This window comes from Cottoperca gobio, chromosome 1 (assembly GCF_900634415.1).
Source record: "Cottoperca gobio chromosome 1, fCotGob3.1, whole genome shotgun sequence".
NCBI classification, from domain to species: domain Eukaryota; kingdom Metazoa; phylum Chordata; class Actinopteri; order Perciformes; family Bovichtidae; genus Cottoperca; species Cottoperca gobio.
Genome location: NC_041355.1, coordinates 5,908,314 through 5,920,941, shown reverse-complemented (window position 1 = coordinate 5,920,941; position 12,628 = coordinate 5,908,314). Strand labels below are relative to the sequence as shown.

At 37.7% G+C, this 12,628-nt stretch overlaps 1 protein-coding gene across 1 annotated transcript; it reads left to right on the top strand.

Moving 5' to 3' along the window:
- Positions 1-220: 220 nt before the first annotated feature.
- On the top strand, positions 221-11,706 carry frg1 (FSHD region gene 1). Its single transcript, XM_029432864.1, has 9 exons — positions 221-360; positions 1,776-1,840; positions 2,477-2,599; positions 4,842-4,899; positions 5,232-5,346; positions 6,663-6,767; positions 6,973-7,064; positions 10,538-10,648; positions 11,545-11,706. The coding sequence occupies exons 1-9, from the start codon at positions 302-304 to the stop codon at positions 11,579-11,581; spliced, it is 765 nt and encodes a 254-aa protein (XP_029288724.1). The 5' UTR covers positions 221-301; the 3' UTR covers positions 11,582-11,706.
- Positions 11,707-12,628: the final 922 nt, after the last annotated feature.

Genomic DNA, 12,628 nt, shown 5'->3' with positions numbered 1-12,628 from the left:
GTATGTCTGCAGAAATGTGTGTCTGTTAAAGCCCAACCATATCAAAGTATATTATTATATAAAGTCCTAACATCACCAATAGTTTAATAATATCTCTTTGCACATTTCATCGTATTTGTTTCTAACCAAATACTGTACAGCATCTTTTCATTTTAAAAACAGTTTTATTTTAGCTATATAAAGGGATCTCTGTGGTTGGATGAGATTTGGTAAAGTCTTTGAATGTGCCTTCGCGGCCGCCGTACTTGTTTTGGACTGGGAACTAGCTAGTAGTCGTGCTAACCACAAGCTAGGTGTAGCAATGGCTGAATATTCTCACGTAAAATCAACTAAACTGGTTTTGAAAGGTCTTAACAAAGGGTACGTGTTTCTTTTACTTAGTACCACTAATCGCTAACACCTGCATTATCATTCTCGGTTAATTAACTGGGTTTCTGTAACCTATGCTAAAGCTAGCTGAGGCTAAAACGTTAGTGTTAGCCCATAACATGAAACGTCGGGTAGTGTAACGTTACTAGATTAATAAAACAAGTTTAATAAACCAGCATGATGACAAAGGCTGCCGCAGATCTTAAATCTCACTCGTTTGGTACAAGCTAACGAGTTAGCCTCTTCTATTTTGAACAAACTATTTTGGCCAAAAGTAACGTTTGTTTTAACATCAGCAGAAACGTTAAACAACCCCAATCAAGTATTTTACGCCGCAGAGGTGCATGAAAATACTAACCATTAAACCAAAAAATTATGGTAATACAGTCATTACAAATGCAAGAGCCCGAAGTTTCAGTCTCAAAACAATAACACACTATGAGATTAACTCCGTACCTAAAACCCAGACAAAGAACAAGGAGAAAACTGTCCTTAAAATCTAATCAACATGTTATCAACAATCCTTTATTTAGAGTTCAGCTATGCCAAACTATTGATTTCAAGTAGATGTAGAAAACCTCACATGGCAGTAAAGTCCAAGAAACTGTTCAGAGAAAAATCTTTCAAGAAAACACAGTCTCCAGTGTACACAAGATTACAGAAGGCTCCATCATTGTGAAATGGAAAAATCAGAAGAGGCTGATGTTACTCTTTGTTGAGCAACCTGGGGAATAAAAACAGGATAGTCTGAAAGGATATTTACAGACGGATATAAAATGTATAACACTGTTTATTGAGGCACTACTGGGTTTCATATTTACAGATAATAATTTACAAATAAATAAATAAACCTGATAATATTAAGTGTGTGGTTTTGGGGTATTTTGAATGTATTGTCTATAAAAAAAAAAATCTACATTTGTCTTGAATATTGTTGCAGCACATCACCATTATTTAAAGAGTAGCCTAATTTAACACCCTTTGAACATATTTTTGCTGACCTCTAGTTTTACTCACCTTGTTGCAGTGATGTACAGGTGTACTCCAGGACCCTGTGACATCACTGATGTGGTCAGAGGTCAGAGGTTTCTGCCTGGTTTTAGATTACTCATTGAATACTTTCTGATGGTTCTGCATGCTAATTTATTATAATATATATATATAATGATATATTCATTCAAATTTCCCTCGGGATTAATAAAGTATCTATCTATATTATTTATTTGTTATTGACTTTAAGAGTCTTGTATTTGCATTCTCAAGGACAATGTATTCTCCTTCCACAAATGAATGTGCTAGCCTGACAGGTTTAATGTTGGAGTATCCTTGCAAGGCCTACCTTTAGTGATAAATCATTTATCAAGCTAATGACTAGTTTTTTGACACTTTATTATATTTCTTCACAGGAAAAAGAGAAAGAATAAAGATAAGAAGAAAAAAACGGGAGATGAAGAAAAACCTGATATTGTTGGTATGTTTATGTGTGTATATATATATATATATATATATATATATATATATATATATATATATATATATATATATGTATATATGTATGTCTAAAATGTAGAAGCCAGCCAGGACTTTCTATATCCTGTCAATATTTCCATTAAGCAGTGAATATTTCTGTACTGTAGATGAGACAAATAGAAATATCTCTCATTGTAGTATTTGCATGTCAAATAATAACCATCAGATTATTTTTTTATAAGAACATAGATTTAAGGTATATCTATGAACATAATCAAAGATAATGATTGATATAGAATCAGTATTTTGTGTCATTGAAGCTTTAAACATTAATGATGTGCACAGTATCAGGGAAAACTTGTATGTGGTTGTTAAAACTATTGTTTTTATATTGGGATCATAGATTTGATATTTTAAAAGTGATTTATTAAAAAAAAAAAAAAACCCTGTGGTGGTAAAATTGCCAATCATACCACAGCAGATACAGCTCAGTAAGACTCCAATTCAAAAAACAAAAACAAAAAATGCTAGTATGTCCTCTGAGTAGATACTGCTCCTTCAGGCTGCTGTGGCTCTAAAGCACACAGCCGTGCCATGTGTTATTACTCCTTGTGACATGGGTCTTTCTGCTCACCAGGTGGTTGGTGGTCTGTCAGCAACTTTGGGGATATAACTGGATCGGTTGCCATAGAGATGCACAAAAACTCATACATCCATGCCCTGGATAGTGGACTCTTTACAATCGGTGCACCGCACAAAGGTAAGAAGACAAAGTGTGACTTCAGAATTTGTCATTTCAGGAGTCGGGTCATTCACACAGCTCTCGTGACTTTTACTTAATTAGATCAGTAGAACATTTCCATATTGAGGGGGTATAGTTGGAGGGACTGTTCACCCCAAAATCTAAAATACATATTTTTCCTCTTACCTGTAGTGCTATTTCTCATTCTAGATTGATTAATAATCGTGGACGAGAGGTTCGTGCTCACTCGTTGGCGGGTGTAGTTTGGTAGAAAGAAAATAGATCCTACATCAAACTGCTCACAACAAGCTCTGTGGATTATCTTGAGTAACCGGGTCATGATTTCTGGTAGGATTGGTATTGTTTTGGCACTTTGAGCAGCACAAGCCAAGTGTCACCTAGTTCCATTATATTCAAGAGAAAGAGACATCTCTACGGCTGATATCTCCAACACTCGGCTACTTACACCAAAACAGTCTAGATTGATAAATACAGGTATGAGGAAAAATATGTGTCTTTGATTCAGGAGTCAACTGCCCCTTTTTTCTGTATTTTTTAATATCTTTTCAACTATAAGACATTTTTTTATGTGCAAGATGTAACATTTTGCACAATAATATATAATATATAATTGATAATGATAGTTAGTTGCAGCCATCCATTTGATTAAGTGATATGCAATTTTGTATAGAGTTTCCATATTGTGATATATACTCATAGGGGGTAAATATGTTATGAATATATTGATCTGTACAACCCGACATAGGATGATAAATCTATATATGTATCACAGAAGAAACGGACTTTACCTGGGAGAAATAGCAAAGCAAGATTAGAATGCAAAAACAGCACCATATAGATTGTAAACCGTTCAGTGTTTTTAGTTTGTCTGCCTTTTTAGATGAAGATGTAACTTCTGTATCATCTCACTTGTGCCACAATTGTACAAAGTTAAAGAACTTACATTTTGAGGTTACATGTACTATAGGTTGGCTCAAGGCGGGTTTTTTTTTTTTGCCTTCAGTCCACAAAGCAGTAAGTATTTAAGTAGTGAATCCAGACACCAGACTGAAAAAGCTGAACAGGGGTTGAGTTGAGGGTAAGGACTGAGCTATATCTTGAGTTTTCACTCACTTCTGCCTCTGGGCATTTCTGAGGGAGAGGTGCTCATTGAAACAGTCTGCCCAGAAAGAAACACTACTAACAATTAATTCAGCCCACGTTTTGTAAAAACAAGAGAAAACGGCTGGTAGATTGAAACATCCCAATTCCCTTAGTGGGTCCTCATCCTCTCCGTGCACATAAGCTCATTTGTAGGAGATGAAAGTGGATGCGAGCGAGCAGTATAAAAGGAGAGATTAGAGATTTCCCCTCCTTACTGGATTTTTCTTGCACAGACGTCCCTCTGCGGATGATACAGCGTTTTAGAAGACTGCAAAGAAGTGTTCACATTCACCTTCAGGTCAGAAGAAACATGCTGATGTTCTCTTAGCCATCTCACAGGGTCACCGTTTGACATATTCCAAAGATAATCAGCCTTTTGAAGAAGCAGCTTGTGTCACATTGTACCTCTCCCTAATTGAAGCTTACCTCGTTAATGTCTTGCAGACTCTGCTCTCCCCTGACCTCACGCTTATATGACGCAATACAAATTGAGCGAAACTTTGATTTATAGTAAAGTTCAGGAAGTGACCAATCGCAGGCAGGTCACTTTTATGACCTCATAAGGAACCCAGGAGACCTCAGTATAAAAGAAAGCGTTTAAATGCAACATAATAGTTCCTTCCTTATCTTATTCCAAATGTCTCAGTGCTGATGAAATGCACCCAGATCAACACAGCGCTATGCAGCCAGAGGGTTTGCATTATTAATAACCAGAAATGCATTACTAAAACATGAAGCCAAGTATACACTTGCCGTGAGAAGAAATTATGCACATTTTAATAATGGCACATGATTGTTACACAGTCATTTATTAAATATTCAACAATTGTTTTTGTGTGTGAGGAGAAAGCTTTTTCTGTTCAAATTTAAAGATCAGTGTGCAAAGTTTGGTTACGGGTCAAACCTCTCGCGTCACAGAATATCGTTCACTTGGCTGTCGGCCTGCTGCGACACTTAACATTAGAGAGGAGCCTCATTTATAACAAATGCAAACAAAAACAAAAAACTGTTTATTAACCAATAAAAAGCCAAAGAAATACTAACGATCGTAAAATCTTTAAAAGGGTAAACATTGTTTTTTTAAATATGTTTTCAGACGATGAAGGACCTGACCCTCCTGAACAGTTGACTGCCGTCAAGGTCTCAGACACAAGGTGAGTAAGCAGAGACCAACTGCACATTGCATCCACGTAATCCTTCACCAACACATTTAGTACTCCGCATCTGCAAGGACTTTATATAGTGTCTACAGGAGTCATTTAGCCTCTCCCTGTGGAGGTACTGCTCATTCTGGAGCCATTTCTTCACCTGTGGATCTCAGATTAACTCCCTATTACTACTATTAAACCTTTCCTGGTATGAAGACAGAATATTCTGGAAAGCCATAGAAATGATAAACATCAGATTAGCCTTTTCGTCTTTTTGAGGCAGTGAGTGTTTGAGTGAACGGCCATCAGAGAATTGCATTCGGTCATTTTTGCTGCAGGATAGCCTTGAAGTCTGGATATGGAAAGTACCTGGGTATCACCTCGGAGGGTTTGGTGGTGGGCCGCTCTGATGCCATCGGCTCCAGGGAACAATGGGAGGTGGTCTTTCAGGAGGTGAGTGCATCTTGTAAAGTTTCTCCTCATCGTGATGCACATGCAGCTGTAACCCTTTGACCAGCAGGTAAATATGGATAAAGAAGAGGAAGGGGTCAAATAGAGGGTGATGGAAGATTCATACACTTTTGTTGCTCCACGTTGGACTTTAGCCTTGATTACAGACGGTATAAAGAGATGACAGGAAACTAAAGAGAAATGAGGTCAGAGTCAAACGAGGACGTTACAGATAATAGTAGTTGTCTCCACTGTTGGCCTAAATAAGATGCACAATGTGTGTATAAATGTTTTAACAGTCTTATGGACTTGTGTTTTATCCCCACTGATGAAATTATACTTTAATGTTGTTTGTGTTACATCTGATGCCTCTATAATATTCAACTGTTTAGCATAGGCCCCCAAATATACATTTTTAATGGCTGAATGAATAAGAGACCCACGTGCCTTCTTTCTTTGTGGCCCTTTCGTTTAGATTGTCCGCTTTAAGACGGGTTGTTGAGACATCTGAACACTTTTGTGACGTACACTAAAAGGCTTTGTCTTTCTGTCTGTGTCAAACGATAACAACGTTGATGTATTCTCTTAACTTTTTCTAATGTTCAGTGATTGTGATGAACTAATTGGGGCTTAGTGCGCAGTCATCTTGTCTCATACAAGTAGAGCTGAAACAATTAATACATTAAAAGATGGTAATCTGCAACTATTAACTACTTAAGTCATTATTCAAGCAAAGATTCCAACATTTTACTGGTTCCAGCTTCTCAAGTGGGACTACCTAATGCTTTTGTTTGTCATATATGATCATTTGAATATGTTAACTTGGGTTTTGGAAAATTCTCTGCATTTTTCTCTTTCTTTTCTGACATTTAATTAACAAGTCAATTGTGAAAGTAATTTGCAGACTGCATAACAGTGCAAAGAAGGCTGAAATACATGTTGCATAGATAATGCAATAATAACTATACTACATACACATATGTCTTGCTGCAGAGGCACATGATGTAGAAAGGGACTCTTTGTTTCCCCCGCTGTCCCCTGCCTTTCACGGCTCGCCTCTTGGCTGATTGGAGAGCAATATCACTTATCTGTAGTCATGAACAACTAATTCATTATGCACAATGCGTCTACCTTATCACTTTAGCGCACTGCTCGCCTTGATGCTTTGTTGAACCTATAAACAACCTGCCCGGCACAACCTTGAGACTCTTTTACGTCAAATATGAGTCAACCTTTCATGCCTGTCACAACAACCAATCCCACTGCAATTCTATCTAATCTACTGCCCCCTCCTCTGTTTTCTGTCTGTTCTGCCTCAGGGCAGAATGGCTCTCCTGGCAGCAAATAGCTGTTTCATCTCCTACAGTGAGAGTGGGGACATCGAAGCCAAGAGCAAGACAGCAGGGGATGACGAGATGGTGAAGGTGATGTGTAAATTGTGTTCTTCCACAAGGTTGCACGCTAATCCTTTTGTTTTAAGCATGCAATCTCGGTGGGGTCCTGACTGTTGAGATGGAAGGGGAAAATGTTCGTGACCTCACTCCAGGAGGTTCAAAGTATTGATATTCAATGCAAATCTTTTCTCTCTCTCTCTCTCTCTCTGTGTTTTTCCCCCTGAATGATAAGCAGATCAGATCAGGTGTGGAACAAGAGGTCAAACGTAAAGATGACATTGCAGAAGAGGACAGGGGCAACGTGAAGTCCTGCGAGCTCAGTTATGTGTACGTAACCGCCACTGTGTCCAACTTCAGTTCTGACCTGATACACAAGCAGCACAATCGATAACAAATGAAGGCTTCTCTCTGCATAGAACTTTCTAATTAACTGCCTGCCATTCTCTGCTAGCTTCAGTAAACCTTTTGTGCTGCATTTAATGTGAAATTTAAGAACCAATCAGCAGTTCTTTCACCCAAGTATTATCACATTGGGGCGCTGAGAAGAGGTGGCTGCTGTTTTAAGTTAGTTTACATGCCTGTTAAATACAGAGTGATTATAAAAATGGAAAACCTGCTACATTGTAAATGTGATCCGGCACATTAATTAATTAATTAACAGTCCTGTAATAAATACTATTTGTTCCACAAGAGAACAGGACATATCTGAGGGTTTGTGAGATGATTAACAGGATAGAAAACGATACGCAAATGAAGTTGTGTTTTTTAAGTTGACTTTCCTCTCTAGTCCTTTCTTGTGAATGACTGCGTACGTTAAAGGTGGAGTCTGCGATTCTAATCCAATACACATTTGGTCAAATTCAGCGAGTATCTCCTCACGGTCCTCTAGCTGTCCGTTTTTTGTGTGTGTGTGTGTGTGTGTGTGTGTGTGTGTGTGCTAGAAAATATCCCTATAAACTGTAAATGGAAAACACAAAACTACTTCAGCCTGGAGAGGGGAGAGGCACAGACAGCAAGAGGGACGGTAAATCTGCTACATGCCATTGTTCTGAACTGACGGGGGAGGTGTATTTCTTTGGGTATTGAGTTCAATTATCACCAATCTTTCTGAAGAATCGCTCCACGCTCGATACACCTGTAACTCTTTAGGCCTCTAAAACGTATTCCAATAAAATAAAGGCCGATCGCTCACTACTGGTAGACATGCAGTGTGTGAGGGGTCGCAGTTAGACTTTGCTTCGTTATAAGGGGGTCACAAGCCTAGTAAAGATTATATATGCGCCACTCTCCACAGTACAACAACACAGCCTCACAAATGACCAGAGGGCCAATAACAATTCAGTGTTTATTCCTGGTTCAAGGAATTGATTGTAATTGCATTAAAAAGTCACCAGAGCATTTCTATCAAATCTGGCTGCTCCCCATGAATACACAGTGTACAGACATCACACACAGTGTACAGACATCACACACAGTGTACAGACATCACACACAGTGTTACAGACATCACACACAGTGTACAGACATCACACACAGTGTTACAGACATCACACACAGTGTACAGACATCACACACAGTGTACAGACATCAGACACAGTGTACAGACATCACACACAGTGTACAGACATCAGACACAGTGTACAGACATCACACACAGTGTACAGACATCAGACACAGTGTACAGACATCACACACAGTGTACAGACATCAGACACCGTGTACAGACATCAGACACAGTGTACAGACATCACACACAGTGTACAGACATCACACACAGTGTACAGACATCACACACAGTGTACAGACATAGACACAGTGTACAGACATCACACACAGTGTACAGACATCACACACAGTGTACAGACATCACACACAGTGTACAGACATCACACACAGTGTACAGACATCACACACAGTGTACAGACATCACACACAGTGTACAGACATCACACACAGTGTACAGACATCACACACAGTGTACAGACATCACACACAGTGTACAGACATCACACACAGTGTACAGACATCACACACAGTGTACAGACATCACACACAGTGTACAGACAATCACACACAGTGTACAGACATCACACACAGTGTACAGACATCACACACAGTGGTACAGACATCACACACAGTGTACAGACATCACACACAGTGTACAGACATCACACACAGTGTACAGACATCACACACAGTGTACAGACATCACACACAGTGTACAGACATCACACACAGTGTACAGACATCACACACAGTGTACAGACATCACACACAGTGTACAGACATCACACACAGTGTACAGACATCACACACAGTGTACAGACATCACACACAGTGTACAGACATCACACACAGTGTACAGACATCACACACAGTGTACAGACATCACACACAGTGTACAGACATCACACACAGTGTACAGACATCACACAGATTTGAACTAAATAGTCTGTATTGTATTTTAAGGGGGTCAAAAGTTTTCTGGTCACTTGCACAAGATGATGTAGTTATCACTTGACCTACTTAAAATATGTTGGTTACTTGGTACTTGGTACTATATATGCCTCATAAAGAATCAATCTAGCCGTTTAGATGTTGTGTTCCTCCGTGTGCATACAATGAAAATCATTTTTTCGTTATTATAAATATATAGAGAGGATTTGTTATACATATTGTGTCTCTTGCATTTTGTCCTGTGTGACTTTGTTTTAAGTGCTATTTGCCTTTAAAGCTGTCGTCACATTGTATCCATAATTATATTTTCGCAACAGCTTGACGTTTTGTAGTTTAAGCAGTATACCTTCCAGCCTCCTGGAGTACTAAAGCCCTTTATTCTGATTGAGGAGATAACTGATGGTGATATCCTTTCCATTATCTTCCCATTGTGTCGGGCTGCAGCGACAAGATTTTGACAACAAAATCACTGGGTGTGAGATGACGCCGTTGAGTTACCGCTTCATCGGTCCTGTGCCTTTAAAGATGCAATTGATGGTCTACTGTTAGAGTTGGAAGAGAACGTGTGCAACGCCACATTTCAACTTCCGACGCTGGAAGTGTTTTATATACGGCCCCGTCTGTAGCCTATTAAGTCCCAGGCAATATGTTTTTTGCTTGGCGTGCTTTGGCTTGTGTTCCCACTCTATTATTTGTTTTGGATGAATGCTGGGGAAATGGACTCATCATGTTGACATGTTGATAATGGCTGCCCTTGAGCCTGCGTCTTGATGTAGTGTTTAGCGTCTAAAATGCCTTTCAGGATCGAGTGCAGCTTGGGAATCATAAAACACAGGCAGAGGCAAGAGAGACTAAATATTAGAGAAGTTTCTGACTCGATGCCTCGGTTGTTTATGACACTTTTGCTGTAGCTATGTGAACACATTGTTAAGATTGCATACATTCAAATAATGGATTATTATAGCATGTCTCATGCCCATTTACTGTGAAAGGGAACATGTTTGACAGCCCATCACACAGTGCAGTGATCCCTTGCTAGCACAGCTTATTTGTACATGTATAGATTTTAAGATGAAATGTTGAATAATAAAAAAGGGTTTTCCACCCTCATTAAGAAATTCCACTTCCAGCCTTTAAATAATGATACAGATGGACAGGTAGGTAGGTGGGTGGGTGGGTAGGTAGGTAGGTAGGTAGGTAGGTGTCAGTTCTCAAAAGAGGATAAGTTGTGAGAATGTCAGTACTTTTGAGGGTGAATCTGTTTATGTGTGAGTCGGCTGGTGAGTCATTTACACAGCCTTTTGTAGAAGTCTTATTAATGTTGCAATTAATGTAAATTACAGCAAGAAGTTTCAGAGTTTTCAAGATCGGCGGCTCAGGGTTAATGAAGGAGACTCCACCACGCTAAAGAGGGCCAGAACGGACGGGAAGTTTCACGAAGAATTGCTCGACAGGTGTGGAAATAAGTTCATTAGATATTGATTCTCAGCGATGTCCCATCACTCTTTCTTAATTGTTCCTTAATTGTTCCTTCATGTATAAATGGCATTTATATATGAAGGAACAATTAAGATGTGAATCCTTGTTTTCACTGACGGTATGTTAAATTTAAAATCCATCAAAACACTCAAAGTGAAATACAACAAATATTATTTATTAATTATATTATTATTATTATTAAGGCCAACAAATGGTATTAAATGCAAACAAATTGAACATGTGAAAGCAAAGAGGTACACTTTGCAATGTTTTAGTTGATTTCCAGTTCACTGAAAAATGTATATAAAAAAAACGTGTATGTGTATATATATATATATATATATATATATATATATATATATATATATAATAACTTGAAAAGGGTTCTAATGTTAAAAAAAAATTAAATACAGAAGAAATGTTAAGCAACAACTGAAAGTTTGAGGAAAAATAAAGAAATATGCAGCATATGTTGCTGAATTTAAAATTGATGAAGGCAAGATGCTAAATACATTTCTAAATTGTGTCTCTGCTAGTGTAATTGTTTAATTTTAGACACACCTTCATACATTGAAATATTAGAGAGATTTGTGTAGATCCAGAACAAATGTTACATACAAGTGCAACACTCACACTGCAATGGGACCAGTCTCTATTATTATTATTATTATTATTATTATTATTATTATCAGTTATTTATACCAATACAGTAAAATATATTTATTTTTTAAATTTGAATATGCCACCATTTGTTTGTGTTGGTAAATAGAATTTGGGCGTAGACATTTAATTAAAAATGATAACCGAAGAGAGATTGACTGCACAGACAGACTGTAACACTGAATGCAACATGTCTTTCTTTTCATTACAGGAGAAGTCAAATGAAAGCAGACAGGTACTGCAAGTGAAGACTTAACTTTGTAGATTACCGCCATGTCTTGGTGAATGTCTTGATTTTTATAAAGTTGGCCATTTGATCTGAAATTGAATGTACTGCAGTTTTTTTTTTTTTTAATAAAATGACATGGTCAAATCCGTTTTGTTTGTCTTTGTTATATTGTTTGAAGCCAGTTGAATTCATCTTAATGGAGACATTTATAGAATGCAGTTAAACCATTGGTCTATGCTGTAAAAAATAACGAACCATAATTTCTCTTTGCCATAGAGCAACTGCTTGTTAAACATTTGGTTTATAGGATGTCCCATGTTTTGTGTATCAGTGATGGACGAGGTACACAAATCCTGTAGTGAAGTGAAAGCACAGGATACAACAATGTAAAATAAACATCCATTCAAAATCCTACTGAAGTAAAGTATAGAAGTATTATCAGCAAAACAATTCAAAGGATCAAAAGTAAAAGCTGATGCCTCTGTGACTGATGTATTGGATTATTAGATGGTTCATATTTTATTTACAGTTGTCCAGTGGTTGCGATCCTAAAAGGTCGGGCCCTCTTCAAAGGGTCACAATGGAACTTTTTTGTTGACATTGGATCATTTGACCAGTCTGAGCATAAAACAGAATTAAACCATTTGAAACGTTCAGAGGGGAAATTACTGTCGGAGAAACTAAACAACTCAAAGACATCTAAAACGTGACAAGGTGCCCCAATATTATTTATTGCTGTCTAAAAAAAAAAAAGTTATCTAATACTGTATCATCATTTGAGGAGTTTGTTGAATAATATCTTGTTGTAATAAAGAAAGACAATACTTCAGTAATTGTACTTAGTTACTTTCCCACACTGGTTAGTGTATGTTGTTTATCTAAGTATATACAGTATATCTGGCTGACCACTGATATCACACAATTTGTTCTGTGATTAGTCTACTACAATTTTCATTGTTTCATTTTCATTCTTTATATATTATTTTTGTATTATTATTTGTTTATCCCTTACCGCTCAAACAATGTGGAGCTCTGTAACTTCATCTTTGTTGTGCAATACAAATTG

Excerpts from the sequence above, each read along its gene's own strand:
- frg1 (XM_029432864.1), top strand. The coding sequence starts at position 302 with ATGGCTGAATATTCTCACGTAAAATCAACTAAACTGGTTTTGAAAGGT. Across the intron at positions 361-1,775 it reads TTGAAAGGTCTTAACAAAGG|GAAAAAGAGAAAGAATAAAG; the intron begins GTACGTGTTTCT and ends ATTTCTTCACAG. Across the intron at positions 7,065-10,537 it reads TCCTGCGAGCTCAGTTATGT|CAAGAAGTTTCAGAGTTTTC; the intron begins GTACGTAACCGC and ends TGTAAATTACAG.